This window comes from Vidua chalybeata, chromosome Z (assembly GCF_026979565.1).
Source record: "Vidua chalybeata isolate OUT-0048 chromosome Z, bVidCha1 merged haplotype, whole genome shotgun sequence".
In the NCBI taxonomy this organism is placed as follows: Eukaryota; Metazoa; Chordata; class Aves; order Passeriformes; family Viduidae; genus Vidua; species Vidua chalybeata.
Genome location: NC_071570.1, coordinates 38,671,844 through 38,695,447, shown reverse-complemented (window position 1 = coordinate 38,695,447; position 23,604 = coordinate 38,671,844). Strand labels below are relative to the sequence as shown.

Here is a 23,604-nt window from a genome sequence, read left to right as displayed (position 1 = left end):
TTAAATCCATATTTCTTTTGATATTAACTTGCTATAGCTTAAATACTCACTTAGGGATAGTCTTAATATGTATGTGACAGTTTCTTTTGATTTCAGGTGACTAAGAGTATAGTAATTCAAATGAAGGCTCTTAGAATTGCTGTTGTAAATGAAATATTTTAAGAGGTGATGTGTTTCTTATACATGGGCGACTTATGCATGGCATTCAAATATGCTATACATTTAAAAAAATCCTAGAAGTAGATTTTGATGATAATATATTCTAATGTGCAGTTATTAGGCTATTTGTAAATTTATTACTTTAGACTGCAGATATACGGGTTACCAGCAGGGAGTCTCAGTGAGTTTTCTATTAGTGTTCAAGGACACAATGTTGAACTCAGGAAAAACTACACAAGAAAATGACACAGTTCCATCAGACTCCTGTATGAGAGAAACAGAAGCTGGTCAGCTCGCACACTGAAATGAGCCACAGCCTGGACACAGCAGTTATGTAATAAGTCTGAAAATTCTTCTCAACTTGTATAAGTTCTTGCCCACTTAAACAATTGTTTGTGGATACATACAAATCTCAGTGTCCTGGCTTGTAAGATAAGCATTTATTCTGTTTGCCATCTGCCCGAGGTGGGGCAGGTATCTTCTGTTAAGTTGGGCGGTCTTCTTGTCTCTTCCAAGAACAATGTCTCGCCCTGGGGAGATATCTTCTGTTAATGGGACATTGAATGGCTCACTGCATGACTGAGAGAGTTACATCATCCCATTGTAAGATCCTCCACCCAGAGGGAGGAGCCAAGCATCCCTACCTGCATAAAATCAGCATTTCTTGGGACATCAACTCAGCCTATTCACTGGATTCCCAGAGGAAGACCAGGCCCATCTACTCTGTCACCAGACCTTCAGAGAAAACTACACCCTTCTACTATATCATCGCTTCAACAGCATTTCATCTGCCACTCCAGGGGGAGCAGCCACCATTTAACTGGACTATCACCAACACCCTGAGTCCTCAGGGTGTCAGGTTTCTGACTCTTATCAGTAGTTTTTTTTTGTATTAATTAAATTTTTTTTATTATTATTTAGTTTTTTCCTAGTAAAGAACTGTTATTCCCATTCCCATATCTTTGCCTGAGAGCAGTTTTATTTTGAAATTGTGGTAATATGGAGGGAGGGGGTTTACCTTTTCCATTTCACGGGAGGCCCGTGCCTTCCTTCACAGACTTCTGTCTGTTCAAACCAAGACACTCAGTAGCTCACTTCATTTTATTTTCCTTGAAAATATTCCAGATGATGGCTTGTGGAAACACGTAATACTATACTCTTTCCCTTTTTTTTTTTTTTTTTTTTTTTTTTTCATGTTATGGCCGGGTTTTTTGTTGTTGTTTTTTTTTTTTTCTCCTTATTTTTAAATAAATAGTTTCATTACTCTGGGATTACAGATGAATAATATTTTTTTGTGGCTTTTATAGGTTGTTAAAAATTTATTAGCTTTTAATTGCAGAAGGAAGTAAGAAAGTTGTCGGTTCTGTCAGTAATTTGGTGGTTAACTGTAAGTATATGAATGAATAATACTAGCCTAGAGATTTACATAAAGTTGATGTTTATTTGAGTGTATTTTTTTAACTAGAATAAATGTTGTCCATAGATTCTCATATATGGGAATTCTGATATTCTCAGTGCTTCAATTTCCCAATATTTCATGTGATTAGAACAAAATTGTATTAAAATAAAAAACAAACATAGAAAAGCAGTTATCTTCTATGTGGAACTGCAGTAATTCTCAAGTTTGCATTACAGATAATTTCAATTATAATGACTGTGAGACTAAATAATTAATTTATATCAACCTTTCACTGTTTTAAAAGTATATACACAAAGCTTTCAATAGTATTGATATTAACTTGAGCCATTTTCTTGCACAAGCTATGTTTTTTCATTTATGGCTATATGTTGCCTAGAACTTTAAATATACCATAGCTGTTCCTGAATGATCAGTCCCTTTCCATTGCATGTACTCCTTGCCATTCTAGATAAGGTTCAGGTACAGTGTGTGATCAACACTATCTTTGTCTTTCTTGTAGATCCTTTGCCACATTATTTGACGTATTTGGAAGATACAGTTATTAAGGCAAGGATCTTTCATGTTATCAGCAGTATGTTGCATAAATGTACAGAACAGCATAAAGGATGATAGTAACAGAAATTCCAACATTAATACATTGCCTAAAAGTGAAAAAAAGTTTTGGAATTTAGGAAGTTCTTAAAAAGTTTTTTATTCTCTGGAAATACACCTGAGCAGAGTGACCTTTAAAAATACCCTGTGCTTTAAGACATAACTAACTCTTTGTTTATATTATTCCAAAATATCAGTTGATGTCTATGTAATAACAAAGAAGGAAGAGGAAATGGATAATGTTGTTTTTGTTATTTGGATGTTTTCTTATCGCAAATATGATAGGTAGTGCTGTAAGAATAAGCAAGAGAGGTCAGTGATGTTAAATGTTGCAGCAACAGGTGTTCTGTGTCCCTACTCTCATTCTGCTTTTAGAAGCAGAATCACAGCCAAACTTGAAATTTAGCAGTCATGAGCTTTATGATCTGTCATTGCAGCTTGGGTTATGGTTGATTAACAGCTGGTTTACTGTAGAGCATTCCTCTCACAAGTCTTTCCTCTCCCATCCTCTAGTAAGTAAAGTTATTGTTCCTATTCTCTAAAAGGTATCCTAGAGAGTATTTACTGCCATCACAAACTGACCTCTGTGATAAGTTATTTAGGGACAACTGCAGTGCAGTTCTATCTCTAATTATTTCAGTGAAGTAGCTTTAAATCTTCAGAAACAGAATTTTGCATTTAAGTCACAATTGAATTCTTAGTCTTTTGTCAAATTCATGTTTCAAATATGAAGTTGCTCTGCTCTATGGAATATGGTTTTTACCTTTTGTTTTAACCATATACGGTTGCTTAGTAAGTATGATCTGTGTCTTTTTTGTAATTCCAAGCAGCAAAATACAGTTAATGAAGGATGAGTTGTTTGCATAACATGTATCTGCTGTTTGCAACCATTGCTGTTCAGATGATTTTTTCTCTCCTTTAGGATGTCTGTTATGTCCTAGACACTACTAGGGACTTCTGAAATTTGCTATGTCTTAGTGAACACTGCTGTTTCGTGATTACTTTTATCTTAGCTTACCTTTCAGTTTTCATACGTTAACTATTTCCATCCTATTAACTAGATTTGCATCTAGAATGCCTGCTGTCTCATCTTCTCCTATTAGCTGTCTTGTTTCAGTTTTATTTAGGTGGGAGCTATCAGTGTATGACTCCTCTGTCATGGTATCTGTTTTCTAGCTTTTTATTAGGCTCAGAACTGCATTGAACCTGGTAATTTGACAGGAAAGAGATTTGAGTAGGTCTGGTATAGTGCTGCTGAAAATGGCCGAAAATAGCGACTGAAAAGCAGTCACTTTTACTGCCTGTGGAACATTCAGTTATTCTCATGATGCTGTTCAGCATGTCTTGAACTTCAGCCCAGATGATTCTGTTTTGCTTTAATTGAAGTCTGTGCCCCATATGCTTAAGAGCCAAATCACCTGTTGTAGACCACATACTTAGTATGTTCTCAGGAGAGCACAAGATCTAGTATCTCCAGCCTGCTTGGCTATGCACTGTGAAGAACAGATCCAGTGGCTGTGAAGATAGGATTATATGGCATTTCTCCTTAGATTTATAGACTCTTAAGCTTCAGGTTATGTACTGTCTGCTTACTCCAGGTTGACAGCAGCTCAGCTTAAGCTGATTACACTTGAAGTGAATACAGCCCTGGAGTTTGTTGAACTCTGCTAAGGCTTGGAACAGCATTGTTGACAACTCGAGGACTAAAGCTATAATTTTACTTTTCTTTAATGCTTTTACATATCAGGAATACCATGCATATGAAAACATAGTTGAGAGCTGAATTTGGACTTGTGTAGTTTAGTGTAAGCGTAGGTATATTGTCTTGCTGAATTGCAGAATGTATAGATTTCTCTGAATAATGCATTTGAAGAAATACAGTGATAAAGCTTGTTACATAGCCAGTCCTTGTTTTGTTTAAAAGCACCAAAGTACAACATTGAAGCAGGCTTTGAATAAATATTAATAGTCCTAACACCTTCAGTGTTTGAAACACTTTATATGTAATAAATACAGTTAACACTGATCCATCTGCAGCTTTGAAACCTGCTGAGAACAGTAAGATAGCCATGCCAGGGCTACTACCAAGACATTTGCATAAACATTTGTTACAACCTAAGCTTCAACACTGCATCTGTCTTCACAGATTCGAAGGTGAGTTGGGAAAAGCATACTTGAAAATAATTACTGATGTTTTACCTTCATCTGGGGGATCATTTAAAAATATTTAATTGCTGTCTTAGGCTTTGCTTACACTTTCTAGATTTATTTCTTAAAACAACCTGCATGTTATCAAGAGTAGGCCCTGCTTTGGGGACCGAAGTACCTACTCACCAAAAAGATCACCCTGAATCATATCTAGTTGCATCATACTACTTTATAGGGTAGGAAATGCAAGTAACATTATGATAAAACAATTGAATTTACCAGAGGAATTTACCAAGTTATACAACTTGAACTTCCATCTTAGAAAAAGAAATAACTCTTGCCAAGTTGTTTCAAGCACATATGTTTGTAGGTGTGTATACACATATACATTCACTTACTCTGCCATATTCCATATTGAAAGGGAAATCATGAAGTTTGAAAATAGTTCTTCAATATTTTTATGAGCTACTTTGATTCCCAGCACAATATTACAGTTTAGGAAAATTTTCAGAATTAATTTAAAACATAGAGGACTACAGTTCTGTCAACTGATTTATTTTTAGTTTTGCCAAGGTAAGGTTTTTTACTACAGCAAGAAACTTGAAAGTATTTTTGTGCGTCGGATGAAAGTACACGTTTAAAAAATTGGTTGATTTATCTGGCAAGCACAGAATTTAAGTATTCACAGTAGCTCAGTACTTCCTGAAGAGTTTGCTCATTTTAGAACTGTGCAGTGAGTAGAGCAAGAAGGGACAGTCTTTTCAAAGGCTTTTGCTAGGCAATTGCAATGTTCTTAGCTTAGGATGAGAAGGCAGAAGTTTTGGTGCATATATTTGCTTCTTTTATCCCAGAACACACAGTAGTTCACTTCTCACCTGTATAGTGCTCTACTTGGGTCACAAGGATGAGCTTCCCTGAAACTTGTTCCCTAACCCCTTTCAGTCAGACGGGAAAAGCTTTTCTTTTACGTCTTTTCTGGTCCTGGCTCACCTTGACTGAGAAAATATAATACTTTTGTGAAATTCTATTAGCTGATCTGTGAGGTAACTTCTGGCACAATAGAAATGATGGGAAACTGGAAGTTCTAGTATTTCTATCAGCTCAGCTTAATTTCAGACAGGGAAGAAGATGGTAATTTATTATTTGAGGAATTGATAGGAAATTTCCCATGGTTTAGGGTCATATACAGGTTGTTGGGCAAGTACTTCCATTATGGTGACTTTGTTCCACAAATACCTTTCACTGGCAATTTCCTCTCCTGTCTTCTCCCATGAAAAATGTATTATGTCTTTATTTCATGAAGATGGAATGGAATCCTTTTTTCTCACGTATTCAATGATAATTTTAACCTATAACTAACTCAGTTTAAAGGGCTATTTTCTCATGAGATATGCATCTTATTCAAATGACCAGAATTCTTTGATTATTCTAGTACTAATGGGAAGTACAACAGACTTAATAAACTGAACTAAAATGTTTTTGTTTGATAATAAGGAAGTGAAGTAGAGTAGACAAGGATTTATTTTGGCACATTTCCGTACAAAGATAAAATATGCATTATATCTAAGAAAATAAAATTAATTTGCAATGATTAATGTTCAAATCTGATTCTGTATTAAAGCTACACAGTAATGACTAATGATACTTAATATCCTATAGATCAAAACTCTGTGAAAATATTTGCTTTGTGATTTTTGACGTTTGGAATTGCAGGTAATTTCATTGTTTGAGTAATGAAATTTTAAGTTGTTTCTCTTATCAGGGTCCTCATGTTATATAAATATATGTTTTAGTTAAAATCCCACTGTTAAGTTGCTTGTTTAGAAATGTATGTTGGGTGGTTTTCATTTTTCATGGAATGAATTGGAACAGCATGAAGTTACATTTCTCAGCTCATAGTGGTTTCAAAGGTGCATGGTTTCGCTGGAAGATGATGAAGCCTGGAAAAGTTTCCAGTTCAGAAAATTCTGTTTAAGGCAAATAAATCCCATTTTGCAAGTGAGATAGAATATCACGGAAATTATGTATGGGTTTTTGTGAAATATGTTTCTCTTGTTTATTTAATAAAACCTTTCATAAATTTTTGCATAGTACCCATTAGTATCTTATAAGCAGTAAATTGCATTCCAAAATATGTTGAAATTTTTTTCTGTTAATTTCAGTAAGTTTTGTTTCTGCCTTTTAAAGGATTAATCTTGTAAATACATGTGAGACACTTTCATCTATCAACTGGAATACCTAATAGGAAGAGATCTTAAAACTGATAATCTGAAATAATCAAAACAATATGTTTCTAATGCAGTTTCGTAAGACTGAACTATTGCTTCAAAACTTCTATATTCCTATAAATTATTCTAATTAAGGCAGATTTTATCAGAGAAAGTGTGACTATTTCCAGTAAAACCTGAACACTAAGTATTAGCCACTGACTCAGAGTAGATTGGTTAGTGAGCTGGTTAGTCGTAGAAAACAATAGCATGGGAAATCATACACAGAGAATAATATTTCCCTGAAAGTTATATAGGGTTAATTATGTATAAGCTTAGTATGAGGCTGTGGAAAAGCAGATACCCATCCTGTAAAAATGCATGCACACACAGAATGAATTTCTGCTAATGGCATTGGTAAAGGAGATGGTATTAATGTTATGTTTCAGCAATACCCATTGAGTTCTGTGTCTAGTTACAATGACAGCAGTCTAAAAAGAATGGTAGAAGACATTGAAAAGGAAAAATGTCAGAGATTTATGCTGAAACTTCAGCTAATTCAAGAATATTCAGGAAGCTGAATACATTTCAGTTTATCGAATAGGATATTAAGAGACTTGGCAATAGCAAAAAAAAAAAAAAACTGAATCAGAGATAAAATGTCCCACATTTGAAAATTCTTTAAATTGTTAAAGACGTAAGTTGACCCAGTAATTGAAAACTAGCAAGATTTGTCTAGAAGAAAGAAAGAATTTCTTTGTAAACAGATGTATTATGTGACTGTGGAACAGTGAATTCTTTACCACTTGTAGCTTTCACACAGAAATTGTGGATGAAATTTCTCTTTCAATCACTGGACAAACCACTAAACACAAAAAGCACCATTTAATCATTCTGAAATTGGAATAGGCTGGGGATTCTCAGTGATAAAAACTGTGATCAAGCTGTTCATATGACTTAACTTTTTATAGATAAAGGCTTGGTATTGAGCTGTGATTATCTGTTGAAGGTGCTCTATTTTTGAGGATAGGAAGAAATCTATACATAGTCCTTCTGAGGATGGCAGAACTGTCCATGTGGAGCTGCAGGTAGGATACTTATCCAATTGTTACCATAGCACATTAGTTGCAAGACTTCATTCCTGTTTTAGTTGAGTGTTTTTTCTCCAAAATCAGTCTGCTTTCACAGTTTTAGCAACCAATTCCTCACTGACTTTTTAGCTCACCCCTCCCATTCTGTCTCCAAGTCATTCCCCAACAGATAATTTTGCAGTTGTTTTGTGGCAATAATGTAAATTTTTAAGCTAATATTGTCCTTTAGATACTTTCTAATAAAAAAATATAAAGCTTTATATTAAATGCATTTCTCTTGAGAGGGATTAGTTTGGTTTCTTAAATATTTCTTCTTCTTGAAATCTTTCCAGGCATGTGATTTGTGAAATACTCAGTTTGCTAGGACAGAAAACATATTCTGATATTCCTCAGTTTAGCTCATTAATGGTAGTGGAAACTTCTGGTCAGCTAATCTCTACAATTAAGATCCACATTCACTGGTGTCTGTATGATTTAGAACATGCTGGCAAACATTTCATTCTCCTGAGGATGAACTTTAGGTGAGATAAGATGCAGATCTTCTTTTGTCATCATAAACTTACTAGACCATATACATTCCTCCTTTCAAAATAAATAATTTACTTATACTCCTGTGTAGCTTTCTTCTGGTGTGTAATTCACAGTGAATTAAATGGATAGCAGCATATAAGATACTGAAAAGTCTCAGAGATAAAAATGTCTTCCTTTTTGATGGTACACACTCGGGCTTTAAAAATTAATTATTCTATCAGCATGTTTATTAAAAAATCTAGCAAATAATTTAACTTAAAGCAGATTTGGTTTGAGATAAAAATTATCTTTAAAACTCTTGTAGGAGAAAACCGTAATTTAGTTCATCCAAATGATGAAATTATGGATTTTTTCTGATTAATTTTTTAGTTGACTTATCTGTAAGTGATGTGTCATTCCAGCATCTGTTTACTCAGAGCATGAACTGCTTTTCCTTTGAAAGTTTTTTGTTAGTCTTTCAAGAACATTGAGTGAATGTTGTGCCTGTGAAAAATACATAATATAGCTGTCTTCTTGGACCACTAAATCTAAATTGCCATTTAAATGGAATATATATTTCCAGTTTTTCACACAGTGAGACAACCTCAGAGGACCAGAGTCCATGGCCATGATTTGTTTGCTGTAAAAACTTTTTCAAGTAAATGAAGGATATCTCTTATATTTTACGTAGCTCACATTCATTTACATGAATGTTGGCCATTGAGTAACAAGTCTTACAGTGACTCTAGAATTGCTTGAGTTTGAGCCAAACACCCATTTAGAAGGATCTAGATGACATTAATAGACTGTCAAGCACTGTACATGAAAAGTTATAGCATAATTTAGTTTCACAGTTTTGGATATTTTGAGGAAAAGTCAGTGTAGTTTTAAATAGCTGTTCCACTTGCAAGCTCCTTTTTTTTTTTGTTTAAACCTTCTTCTGAAGGCCAGCACCCTTATGACAGGATTGATGGAATTAATATTGTGAACATTCCTTATCTGCTTTGTTAGAAAGACAGTGGCTTGGTTTGGAGAGCCTCTTCATCAAGTTACATTCCAATGAATGATTTAGCAATGAAACAAACAGATAGTAACTTATCGGACAATGCCAAGTAGATCTTCAGGTATATATAAAATAACCTTCATTTATTCAAAATGCAAATAAATAAAATATTTAACAAGTTGGTTACTTGTTTTTCTTATTTCTGAGCCTCTAGTTGGAACTTGCAAAATACTTCAAGTGAAAGCTGAAGTACTCATGAAGTCTACCAGTTTCAAGAGTGTAAGGTGTTGGAAAAGTAGAAAATACTGCAAAGTTTGTGAAGGTGTTAGAGATTTGGAAGATTCAACTTTTTTTTTTTTTTTTAAAGATATGTCATTATATGGAATATAATTTAAATGTATTCCATATACTTTTAGTGCCATAATGTAGCTAGACTTTAAGGTTGTGAGCATAACAAGCTTTATTTCTTGTAATGACTATTTGTGAATTGGTAATTAAATTAAATAAGGCACTCCCAAACTGTTACAGATAATACTACTTAGAACTAAATATCAAATGTATTTTACTACTGTAACATTCATAAAATTCAGACAAGGGAAAGCTAGAGGTGTATGAATTAACAAAAGGTTACAGTTTAAGAGAAACTTGATGTTTGTGTGCATGCACACAAGTGAACACCAGGAGTAAGGAACTAATAGTCTGGTACCTGGTCCCAAAATAAAGTAATTTTATTGAAATTATTTTAAAATATTTTGTCAGTTAGAGGTTTTAAGTCTTCATCTCAGTGTTCACCCATGTAAATAAAATATTTTTTGCTTCCACACAAACCTGGTTTAACCAGTATTTTATATAATCTTTTACTGTTTAAATACTGATATTGAAATGCTATGCAGATTATGTAAAAACTTGTTCTCAAGAGTTGCATAAGGTAAAAATAAAGCAGAATTGCCATTTGTGAAGATCAAATTATTTAGGGGGATTTTTATATCCACTTTATTTATAATGTCTTACTTATTATGTCAGCCATAGGAATTCAGCTGTTTGCAACAGTGAGGCTGGTGAGTTTTTTTCTTTCTTCTGTCTCTGGAACAGCAGAATTCCCATCCTTTGGTGCAGAACCATGGTATTCTGCAGGAAGAGGGATCATTGTGGGTTAAAGTTCTGTCACTTATTAAAATCTTCTGATAAGCCATCATTTTAAGTCTTTAGAAAAATTTTCTCTGGAGACTTGTTTGTAATACTAGAGTGCCTTCATCAAAAAAGTGTGGCTATCTCACAGGTGTGTAGTAATTTGCACTTGCTTTTTGTCTTGACGTGTCTAAAGGTGTGAAGTCCATAACAGATCCATGAGGATGGCTTCTCCTAGACTAACTTATCTGTTTATAGATACATACACAGTGCAGAGCTGATTAAGAGTACAGCAAATGAGCAGGCCTGGTTAAGAAGAGTTTGAATAATGACTGTACTGGCCCTTGCTGAAAGCTGTATGTTTACAGAAGTGTTAGTAAAGCTATTTTTGTCTTTATAAACTATATGCGTTTACATTAATATTTTTTCTGAAACTTTTCTTGATTCAAATGTTAGCTGCTACAATAAAATATGAGTCAGTGGTAAGAGCTTACATTTGAGGGCTTTTTCAACTGACATTTTTACGGCATAACTTCATTTTTAAAGGATACAAACAGCTTCAGGTAGATCATCTTCAGAATTAAAAATTTAAATCAAAAGGGAAACTTCCAACAATGCAGAGGAAATGTGGGACCAAAATATGCTAAATTATTGTTCTGCACTGGTGGGGCCTCACCTTGAGTCCTGGGGTGCCACAAGATAAGGACATAAGGACACTGAATTGTTAGAGTGTATCAGGAGAAGTGAGACCAAAATGGAAAAAGGTCTTGAGGGCAAGACTTATGAGGAGCTGCTGAAGTCGTGGTGCTTGTTCAGCCTGGAGGAGAGGAATGTTTCCCTTCCTTTTGGGGGACAGCAGATGGAAGGTGCTAATCTCATCTCTGATCACCAGTGGCAGGACGAGGAAATGGAATGAAGCTACATGAATGGAAGTTCAGCCTTGACATTAGGAATAGGTTCTTCACTGAGAACATGGTTGGTCCCTGTAAGAGTTTCCCCAGGGAATTGGTCCCACCATTAAGCCTGGCAGGGTTCAAGGAGCATTTAAATGAGACTCTTAGTCAGGTCATTTAGTTTTGTGTAGATCTGCAAGAAACAATGATTCTGATGGGTCCCGTCCATTCCATGATATTATGTGATTCTGGCCTGTGATTCTAAGAAAGTAAGAATTAAAAATTTTGCTGATTCCTTAGGTAAAAAGAAAGAGTAGAGCTGGTCATTTGTACTCACTTAAAGAATAGCTGAATTATTGAGGAAGCATCCATGAATTCTAGCTGAGGAAAAACAAACAAAAATTACTAGAGCATTTTCCTGCTACTTGATTGACCTTTGTAGGAGTGCTCTCAACTGCAAGTTAAAATTTGATTGCTCTGTATGTCAGTGAGCACTTTTAACCGTTCATGAATGCAGTTAGAAAGTGGAGACAAGACATGTCTTTACAACATTTAGGACAGCGAACATTAGTGGGAGCTTCTGCAGATTTTCCAGTCAGTCTCAGATTTTTCTGTCTCCCAGTAGTTCTTAAACTTGGAGATACTGGTGACATTTGTATGTCTTTATTGTGATTTTTGGCTTAGTTCTAAGTTCTGTTTTTACTAGCTTTTGAGCAGATTTTTCATGGTTCATAGAATTTTAGATGTAAGAATTATGCGTCCCTTCCAGGAATATTTATATGTTCTAAATGCATGGTAGAGTACCCTTTTGAGTTGTCTGTAGTCACAGAATAATTTAGGTTGAAGAGGACATCTGGAGTTCATCTGTTTCAATTCCCTGCTTAGTGCAAAGCCAACTCAAGTCAAGTTGCTCAGGTAGCAGCAGGTTGTGCAGTGAACTAAAAGGTGAATTTCTGAACAGTCAGAAATTTCAGGGCTTCAAGCAAACAGAAGACTAGAGGACTACAAGTAACATGTTCAAACTGTAGAGCTATTTGATATTTTTATCAAATTAAGCTATGAAACAGGTCAGTTCTCTGCTGTTTTTTTTTTTTTAAGAAAAATCAGATTGTTAGAAACATTTTTAGTTGTGTCCTGCCTTTCCTATTTTTAATTCTGCATACTTTAAACTCAGCAAAAATCCCCACCATTTTTTTGCATGTGGAGAATATAATTAATAAGAGTGCATAAGTCCCTAGTGGTTATCCTTGAGAATCATAAAATTTAATACTATTTTGTCTATTAATCTATTACTTTAAACTTTTAACTTCACACAAAAGTAAGAAAATAATATAGGGGCTTCCTCAGTAGTGTCAGTATTACAATATGAGTAGGCCATGACGATGCTATATGAAAAAATGTTCTGTGTGGTTATCCAGACAGATGTGGGACTGGATCTTGACTCTCCAGAGTTCTGAGGCTAAGAACTGTAATTTTTTTTTTTTCTTGAGGAGATGCTTTTTTCCTTTCTAAATTTGTGTGAGGATGAGGGAGGTGTCTCGTGTCGCCCTGGTTATCAAGAATTTTCTAAAGCCTTCTGAGTTTACATTCTTGTAGAGAACTTTCTCACCCAACTTTCTGTAAACAACTTATTGTTTTGCATTCTTTTATAGAGGCGGAGAAATTTGATGTACAGGTAGTTTGTCCAGTGTCAGTGTCCAGTGTCCAGTTGGAGAGGTGGCACTTTCACCCTCCAATCCACTGGCATCTTTTGAGAACTATAAAAGATTGGAGTCAGAAAAAATAAATTAGTCTCTTCATCGTGACCAAGGCTGTGGTGCGTCGTTTTTGCTTGTGTCATCTGGTGACAGTCACAGACTTCGGTGGATATTCTGGAAAATCTAAATACAAATACCTAAATTTGCATTTACCTTATGTGCTACAGTTTTTCCTGGTCTTTATAAGTAGGTCATAAGTTTTTATGTGATTACACTGCAATGTATGAAGATTGGTACTTCATACATAAAGACAAAGTAAAATTCACTTCTAATTTTCTGTAGCCCAAGGTGCATACTTAATTCGTGCAGCTGAGTCAAACTTTGCATTGTATAGAGCAGATTCTATAACTAGAAATCAAAATACATTTAAGGCTTACAATTTGCTCCCTTTAGTTACTTACCTTTGTTAGATTGCAGTTCATTGCTAATGGACCTGCAGAAAAATGTCTGAGTAAGATCTAAGATGACAGAGAAAGCAGATAAAACTAATGCATGTAGGGTCAGCTGAGGTGTTGTCTTAGAGAGCTTTTCCATCCTTGACTGTTTAATTTCGGTTGATTTTTCATTGGTGTAATGAAGAGTTCAGCTGAGTGTTCCAATTTAAGCTATTTAATGGAGTGAAAAAAACGTGAGATTTTAGTGAGCCTAAGCTATTTTATAGCCATGACTAATCAGCTCTTTAGAAAGCATGCTGTTTTCCCAGTGATTAACCCCTCCTCCTTTTGCAGTATCATGCAAGACTGCTCTTGAGTAATTTCAATTCATGCAGGTGACAGTAACTTGAACTGTCAAGATGTCCTTTACCAGAAGTCTTCTCCTTTGGTCTTAATCAGATGTACCCCCTAGGGAGATTGATTACATCCCACTTTATCTTTCCTAAGTGGGAGATGAGATCTCAGTTCATTGCCTGCTTGCCCCATTTGGAAAGTGACATAAAATTGTATCTACTTTTACTGTCACAGCTCTCAGAATTTATTCACATAATACCTGTAATTTATCTAATGTTCTATATAGAAATAATAATAATATTGATGTTAGATGTTGCTGGAATAGTAAATGAAGGACTTTTTGTGTGTAAAGTGCTACACAGTCTCAGGAAAATACCAGTGCTCAGCTTTTTTAAATAGCACAGCATGAACATAGACTTTGAATTAATATTAAGTCAAAAGCATATTGACTCTTACAGTGCTCAATATCCTTCATTGAAATCACTGAATCTATTACCCATTGGAAGAAAATACCTTCAGGGGATAGTTCTCTAACCTAGTCAGTGCACTGTTTTCTGACGACTTGCTTTTAGGTACCTTGCTGATTTGAACTGAAGAAATGATTGCGGTCTTAATGGTTGATGCAAAGATAAACACCTTTTTCTTCAGTCAGATGTGTATGTGGAGAGATCATCAACAAGAAACAAAGCAAATTAGCTGTCAGTCGCAGTGAGAAAGTAATTCAAAACCAAGCAAGATGTTTTTCTCTTAGTGCTTTTTAGCTGCCCAAATGTTTATCACAATTGCAATCAAATACAGTCAGTGTTTCAGGGAAATATGAAAGGAAAATAGTTTAAGGAAATAATAAGGGAGAAAGGCTTATTATACTTCGGCATGATGGTCATGTTCAGGTTTGCCTGTATGTTGGCCATTGGAATGGGAGGCAAACAGACTGAATCCATGAGTTAAACTTGAGAAAAAATTCTTTGAGAAGGAATCCATCACAACAACACAGACTGGAACCCCTAAATGAATTATTTTTAATCAAAGTATTAGCCCTGCAGCCTTTGTTTTCAGAACAGTATATGCCTTTAATTTGGAGACCATTTTTGTAGGCTGAAGGGACCTTTTTCTGTATTACTTTTTTGGGATTTTAAACAGACCTCTGGAGCAGGTTTGTGAGTTGGTTTTTAGATTGGTTTTTTTTTAATGTGGTGGTCTTTTTGGAGTTTTGTTTGTTTTTTAATGCCTCAGTGTTTTGCCTCCAATTCATCTTCTACAGAATTTGAATGTATTTAAGTACAGTATCCTCTCAGTAATATGTCCTCTCAATAACGTAATTTCCTTATCATGTATTTTATTCTTGTGCATAGATTCTTGAAGCTGTTAGTTTGATTTGGTGAGATGGGGAAGATGTTTGTCCCATTCCCACCTCAACCGCTAACAATTATCCTGTCTTCAGAATGTAATCAATGTTTTTAGATTTCTTCTATTTTTCTGTATTCTAAGCAGCACTGAATATATCATGTATGTTGAATATTAATCCTCCTTGCTTAGAAGTGAGGATTCTTACTGGTATGGCATGCCTGCATACTTTCAAGTATTGCTTTCTGTCCAGCAGTCATCTTAGTTTTTTGGGGTGGTTTTTTTTTTTTTTTTAGTTTTATGCAATTGATCTTCTTTTCACTTTTTTTTTTCCTTCTCAGCCTTCCATTCTGCTTGTGTGTTCTTTCCCGTAATAGCTCTTTTTGTGTTCTAAGGTTATAAAGTTTCTCCCACAAAACCTTTTGTTATATTTATTTTCAGAGTATTTGTTTTGATGTGAGGAAAATGCTGCTGAACATCAGTAACTGCATTGGAACTTAATATTAACTGTTAATGGAATAGACATGTAGTATTGTTGTTCCTCTGTTTTTATTGAAAAATTTCCATCATTTACTTTCCTTTTGATCTTAAACTTTCCCTATATGTGATTTGTGTATTAATATGTTATACTGTCTTCCAAGTTAGCAATTACATTCAAAGCAAATTGTGGCTATCTTAAAATTTTTATAAAGGAAAAAAAATCGTGAAACTTTTAGGTTCATGATGAAACTTAATGTTTTGAATTAAAGCATTCAGAATCTTTGAAGACTGCATATAGCAAGGTATTTATCTGAATTTTATTTTGGCAATTCAGTGGAAAGTTCACAGTGAAGGTGGAAGACAGTATAGAGCAGAATCTTGCAATTTCTTTTAAGATTCATTCTGAAATATTTCCATTTGTGTGACTTGATGCTCTTTCTTGAGCTTTGACTTAACAGCTGTTGATGATAGTTAATAAATGGCAACATTTAAAATGCAGAATTGGGTTTTTACTGTGTAGTATTTTGTCACTCCTTACTGCCAATATGATATGCAAAATATCATATTGCTGTAAAATCTTTGAGGATGACCAAATTTTGGAATTGGTCATTTTGATGAACTGATCTGTAGATATTTTGAGGGAATCTTCAGGTTCTGAATAAAGTACTTAAAAAAAAAAAAGAGTGCTAAATTCCAAAGGATGTATTTTCTGTCACTTTGGAGAGGTATGTAGAAGGGAGCAGCTGAAATAGATAAGCAATCCATATGCAAATATTATGCCATTTTATGTACAGGTTCTACTGATTAAAAAAATGTCAAAAGACTTGTGTTATGTTATTTGCTTACTTGTTTCTAGAAAATTTGTTTCTACTCTTGAATTTTTAACCTTAAGAGTGCCTTTTTGTATTGTTAGTCTGACCCAGTGATTTAATTTGTGAAAAAGCAAAAATTACTCAGTCCAGGAAGCTTGTGATCTTTGATTTCATTAAAAACAGACTCTTTATGCCATAAGTAAGAGGTTCTGTCAATAGGTATTCTACTGTGTCTTTACAGTATAACCTCTAAAGGGTCACACAGACTTACTGGTGGGTAATCTTTTGTGTCTGAATGACTGTGTTCTCAGTCAGAAGTGATTGTATGTCATAACTCGCTAGTATTGGCTGCTGCCATTTTCCTCCCATGAACATACTGCACAGCAGTCCATTGCTTCTGATCTAATATTCCTCCAGTTCTTCTCTGTCTCCTTTTCTAATTTAATTTTCCTCAAATGTTGCATATATTGGCCATCAGCAGGATTTTTGCTTAATAATTCAGAACACTTACTCTCCATGTTCTCTCAGACATGCTTATGTGTCATTTTGATTTTGAGTTGGTTGCTTTTTGGTTCCTTCATGCTGGAGAATGGGAGCAGTTCCCATTCATTGTTACTAGGTTTTAATCTACTCCACCCCAGTAATTAAGATTCATCTGCTTTTGTGCATACAAATGATGTACTTTGTACTTTTGTACTTTGTACAAATGAATGGTAATTTCTCCTGTCAAAAAAAGGCCACCAGTTTAATTTGAAAACATAGAAAAATATAGTTGCTTATCTCATTTGGTGTATACCACATACATTTTTTTTTACTCTGTTAAATTTTTCTCCTTGACTTTTTACATTTTGAGTTTATTTAAGTGACAGAAAAGTAGAGTTGTTATAAATTACTAAGTTGTGTACATATTTTTGGCAGTTCCTTCCGTAATTATGATTTTACATATGTTGGATGTGACTTTTCTTGCATTCTGGTTCAAATTATTTTGATTCTGTTCAAATGCTGGAAGTAGGTATCTTTTTTAGAAGTTTTTCTGCCAAACAAATATGGAAAGTTTCTCTGAATTTCTCCACCCATTTATGTGTACAAATTTTTTCATTGTCTGGCAGGTGACTCAATCTTCCTTGGGTCCTATGTGCACAACAGAAGAAGACTATAACTTACTTCTGCTAAAAGAGGGCAGAAAGAACACAATAATGGAAGTTTTCTTTCTGATATAATGATGCACCTCCATATGCATGAAGTACATCTTAACAGAACTTTGCAGCTATTTCTTAACTAACCTCTTTAAATATTCTGCTTTAGGCAATTTTCCAGTGTATTAATAAGTTCCTTAATTTCATTCCCATGTACATATGTTTGTTTTATGTGATAAAAGAGATTTAAAGAAACCCTTACTATAAGATCGGTTGCTTTTTTGTTTATAAAGAGTCTTAATTAAACACTTTAGAAATGTGTTTTCTATCACTAATGACTTGATGTCATCTTGTATGGGCCTGATCAATTCCATTGCCACCATATTTGTAGGATGATTTTGAAGTATGTTAAGTTTTGCCACCTTATATTACATAGGTAGGCACTATAATACATTGCAAAGGTGAACACTATAATTAGGTTATTAGATGTACAACATTAAGCCTGTTCTGTACTTTTAACAATACATTTTAACAAGAATGTACTCTTTGCTTCTTTTGTATTTCAAGTGATAAGAGTAGACTTCATTATGCAGAGTAGACTTAACATATTAAATGCGAGTAACATTCAACATTTTGCAATAGAGTTTTCCAGTGCAGTAGAAACAGAGGAGATGGGACAGACGAAAAAGCTTAGTGGAATTTGGCAGGTCTGGCTTTTGAAGTTAACATTGGTTCATTTCTTGAGTTTCAACAGATTGTATTAGGGCAGCGTCTAGCTGACTCATGACTGAGAAATTTTTTGTGCTTGCAGTCTGGGAAATGCAGCTACATAACTATAATAATTTGTGCAATGCAGCAGCATTGACAATAATTAATTTTATTAGAGATTTTAAGTTACTAATAACATCATAAGAACATGAGAAAAAAGGAGAAAAAGAGAAAAAAAATTTTTGGGGGAAAAATCTTGCCAAAACCACCCCTAGAACCTCAGTGATTAAATTAGTTGTTTATTATGTGTCATTTAACTTCTCAGTGGTCATGAAAATACCCACATTACCTTTCCAAAAGAACATTTCCCTTCTTTTCTAAGTTGCTTTGAATTGCTTTTGGCAAATATAAGAACTTTACAAAACCACTTTTGCAAAATCTGTCTTGCAGATGTGGAATCCATAATTTAAGAAGTTAAATTTAAACATGTGCATGTGAAGCCTTCTTCATGGATATTTGAACTGAAAAGAAATTTATGGAAGAGAAATCATAAATGTTGATGGGATGAATATATTAAAACTTGATGTAATGAGCAAACAACAGTATATGTTAGAAGTATAGTTTTAAAAAAACCCTCTGTTCTTTTTACTAAAGAACAGACTTTGATTAAACAGTTTGTTTTCAGGTGGAAAAAAAGACTTATTCAGGAAATGCTTTTCTTTTGTTTTCACTGGAGTTCAAAAATACCTTGGTTCTGCCTATCAGATAAACAGATAAATATTAATATACTTCTGCTAAGTGGTGCAACATAGAGCATAAAACAGTAGTATTGTTTCATCTCCCACTTTTTTACTTCTGAGGAGATACTCTTAAGAATAAGGGTTTTTTTAATAAAATGAGTACCCTGGAAATTATCTGATGCAGGGGTAAAACTTTTTTACTCATTTCAACACAAACAACAGACGGAGCTCAGAGAAGTGAATCTTCTGAGCTTAGGAAGTGAAAATAGAACTTCTGTAATGCAATCTCATTCGTTTATTTTTTCATTATGTCTGAGGAAGAGGAAATCATTACATGGTACAAAATATTCCAGAAGAAAACCCCAGAGTCATAATTACATAATGTACCCTGAGTTGACTGTTACTGGTATGCTGATTGTGGGTCAGAAGGAGAGAGAATATATGGGAGCAGTCCATATATTTTTGCTATAATTGCCAATTTAAAGACAATATTACCTGAAGGTAAATTATTTGGGTTTCTATGCTTCTTTTCCTTTTTATCTTCTTTCCTTCTGACTAGAATGGGAGCAGTTAGATTTTAGTCACAGTACCACAGAATGGGCTGGGTTGGAAGAAACTTCAGAGATTATCTAATTCCAAAGTCCCCCCTCTTCCAGCCAAGGTCAGGGATGCCACCTGCTAGACCAGATTGCTCACATCCTTGTCCAACCAGATCTTGGAACATTTCTGGGGAAGTGACATCCACAACTTCTCTGAGCAACCTGTACCAGGGCCTCACATTGTCGCAGTAAAGGATTTGTTCCTAATACTGATCCTAAATCTCTCCTTCTTTAGTTTAAACTGTTCCCCCTTGTACTATCACTGTCTGCTTGTGTAAAAATTGCTTTCCATCTTTTTTACAAGCCTTTTTTTAGTACTTGCAGTCGCTTTTGGTCTCCCCAGAGCCTTCTCTTTTCCTGTCTGGGCAAACCCAGCTCTCATCCTGTCCTCATAGGAGTTGTGCTCCAGCCCCCTGATCCTCTTTTTTGCCTCCTCTGGACTTGCTTCAACAGGTCTGTATCCTTTTTATGCTGCATGCAGCTCCAGGTGGGTCTCACCAAAGCAGAGCAGAGGGGCAGAATCCCCTCCCTCCCCTGCTACCCACAGAGCTCTGGATGCAGCCCAGGACACATTTGGCTCTCTGGGCTGTGAGTGCTCACAGCTGGGCATATACAGCCAAAGAATTAATTAGGTAGGAAAAGGCCTCGGGGATTCATTCCAGCCTGTGACCCACCATGGTCAACCAGACCATGGCACTCAGTGCCATGTGCAGTCTTTCCTCAAACACTTCCAAGGATGTGACTCTGCCATGTCCCTGGGCAGCCCATTCCTGTGTCTAATCACCTTTCCTGTGAAGAAAGTCTTCCCAATGTCCAGCCTAAACCTCCTTTCATTCCAGTGAAGGTATTTCCCCAGGCTCCTTCAGTGATCCTGTCTTCTAGTCTCTCACTGGTCTGAAGGAAACACATACATAGTTTAGAGATGACTCCCTAGTGTTTTAGTTGGTGGTGATTCAGTCAGAAACCATGCTAAGCTGAAATTTTGCACATAGTATTATGTGTTTGCAATATGATGTCCATTTGAAAATAGGAAGTATTTCCATAAAGAATAAAAATACTGAAAAGAACTTATGTGAAAGAAGACATTAATGAGCTCAGTCTTAGCTCAAGAATTAAGACTCTGGGAGTGACTGACAAATTTGTAACTAATATATAGGTGATTTCTTCAAGATATTTAGTATAATTTTTTCTTTCATTAGATCCAGTAGCAGCAAGGCAACAGCAAACACATGCTCAGTGTGGGGACATTAAGAAAAACATTGAGGGAATATTAAATATATACTGTAGGCTATGTGGGCATTTTTGACAGGGCATGTAACTCATATGTGTGGGAATATGGCCAACTGTCTGCAATGGAAATAGCAGTTTAGACAACTTGGATTTTTCAGCTGACCTGCTGATACTATGGCTGATTTAGGGCTCATACTTCTTTTAATGTGTTTTATAAGGAATAAGTATACAAGTGCTTCTTTTTCCTTTACAGTGGAAAGGTAAAATGATAAAAATGTTTGAATATGCTCTTAGTGTAGCCAATTTTTGAGGTTTTGTCGGGGCATTGAGCCCTAAAAAGAGGAAATTGCAGGGTTTAAAAGAGTCATTCCATGCCAGCAGAAATAAAGAATTAGGATGGTAAAAGATTCTCAAGAGATTTTTTCTGGAATTACATCTGAGGTGCTGTGAGGCATCTGGAATGAAAGGGCTTTGAAGTTCCCTGCACATAACTGTTATTACCAGGTGCACCACCTGAGAAGGGGTGTGCCAAAGCAGTCCTTGCGAACTTGCACTGTAAGAGGGGACAGAGCTGTTCAGTAGGAAATGGTCATCACTGAAGGAAAAAGAGAAGCTGAAGTTGCAGGACATTCAGATGAGATTTTGGAAGTATTGAGTATTATGAAGGAAAGAAAAAGACTCAAGTTTTGAGCAAATATCACAGGGGGAGAAAGTGTGAATGAAAGTGTGAATGAAAGACTGAGATGGGTATTGACCAAACAAGGAGATGAAAAAGGGAATGTCAGAATCATATAGTGATTGAGGATGAAAGCAATTTCTGAAAATCTTCTAATGAACGTAATCATACTTGCAATATAGTGCATCATTTAAAATAAAAATAATAGTTAAAACCATCAAACAACAAACTCACCAACACCTCAAACCCAAACTAATAATCAGAATGCTTGAATGTCTTGTGCTAGAGCACCAAATATGGTGATGAAGTGATGCCTTACACATAGGAGATTTGAAGACTTTTCAAAATGAAACTAACCTTGACTTTATTATGGAAAACTGAAGATTAATTCTACTTACTCATTCTAACTTAGAGTTACTGATTTCTGATTACTGTCATTAAAAGTGCAGTTGATTGTAACCTCTCTGAGGTATTTCCAGCTCATTTTCTTGTCTGTTTTATTCTAGAATTATTTATATGTCAGCTCTGTGGTCTGTCTGGTTCTGTAGCTCTGATGGAAGTTCCTAATATTGTGCTGTGGTATCTTGTCTTGTTCTGGAGAAATGGCAGCCTCTGTTAAAGTTGTATTTGCTTTGCTAAAGACCAGTGAATTATGTGCTATTGGATCATAGGCAATGTTTGTATAGTCTAAACAAATGGGGTTGTCTTGAGAACCTTGAGACTTTTTCTTTCTAAATGAATGATCTTCCTTCCTTTGCCAAATTCTGAAACTCTTCTCTGCATTAGATGCCAGAAGAGTTTTGAATTTTTATATGGAAATACCTCAGCATATTAAATGGACAGAAAACATTTGTATCTAAGACAGTTTAAAGAGTCCACCTGTATCTAGTGTTTTAGTTCTCTCTCATTTGGATGTTTTTCTGTATCTAAGGAACAGTGAAGATCCAGGGAGATACTATTTTTTCCATTAAAAAGAGAAAAGATGTATTTGTTTTGCTAATAATGTGGGAAAAACTCAACCTGAAAAAAACAGTATTACATAAATTAGTCTTTCTAAAATATTTGAAGAACATTGTTACAAAAGAACTCTAACATCTTCATGATTAGTGGAAGAGAACTACAATAACATTACAATTAATGTTTAAAATGCCTTTTAAAAGTAAAGTGTGAAGAATAGCCAGCCAGTTAAAAGCAGAATATTCAGTTGTTGTTATGTCCAAATAGTTAAGAAATCTGTTTAAGTTATGAATTTGTATAAGCATTCATGCCTATTTCCTGAAGTATTAATTCTTTGTAGAGGACTGAATACTTTCCTCTTCCTGACTTCCAGTGGCAGTGGAGATTATGTAGTACATGTGTATTAACTTTATCTTCCAAATTCTAAATCATTAACGTATTTACATGAGAGTTTTGGGGTGAAGTGTTTTGTTTTGGGTTTTTTTTTTTTTGTTTGTTTTTAATTACTTTGTAACTTCAGATGCATTTTAGTGAACATGATATTTCTTATTTGAAAAGTTGTCCTCATAGCTTAAATGCTATTTTGCCATTACAGTTTAATTTGAGCAATATTATATGCCATTTGTGCTGGAAAAGGTGTTTGGTTTTATCACAAGAAGAATTATTTTATATATATTAACATTATCTAAAATAACTGTTTATTTAAACTATTTTTTCAGAACTGTGAGGACTTGGGATGTTAACAATGAAAAAAAGCACAAAAGCGTATTTAAGCCGCGATCAGTTCAAGGTAAACGAGTGATTCCTACAACTTGCACATACAGCAGAGATGGGAAACTTATTGCAGCTGGCTGTCAAGATGGCTCTATCCAGATCTGGGATAGGAATATGAGCGTAAGTCCAGTATTTGATAACTATATATGGTTCTATTATTTCGAGTGTGAAGGATGAAGCAGATAAAATAAATTTGGGCACTTTTATATTTTTATTTATTTCTCCTCCTCTCCTCTCCCCTCTGTCCTGAAAACCGAATAACTTGTAGGCAAGACTTAATATTTCTTCTGCCTTTCCACAACTGATCAGTAAGTGTGCTTCTACTAAGTTCAAAGTTTGGGAAAACTGTTTGACAATCTATGTTAAAAAAAAAATTGACCATATATCTGTATCTAGATTATTATTCATTTAAGATGGAATGCTTGTGAGAAAAGCAGTAATTTTTTGTTGTTGTATTATTTACTTGGTTTAGTAAATGTATTGAGGAATAACTCTTAAAACTTGATACTGAAA

General features: G+C 34.9%; 1 protein-coding gene across 1 annotated transcript in view; it reads left to right on the top strand.

Annotated features, from left to right (window-relative positions):
* WDR70 (WD repeat domain 70) overlaps positions 1 to 23,604 on the top strand; it is a 129,834-nt gene that overhangs the window by 51,266 nt on the left and 54,964 nt on the right. Inside the window, exon 10 of the mRNA XM_053931981.1 lies at positions 23,037 to 23,211. Coding sequence (XP_053787956.1) covers positions 23,037 to 23,211 — 175 coding nt within the window. The remainder of the gene's footprint in view (positions 1 to 23,036; positions 23,212 to 23,604) is intronic.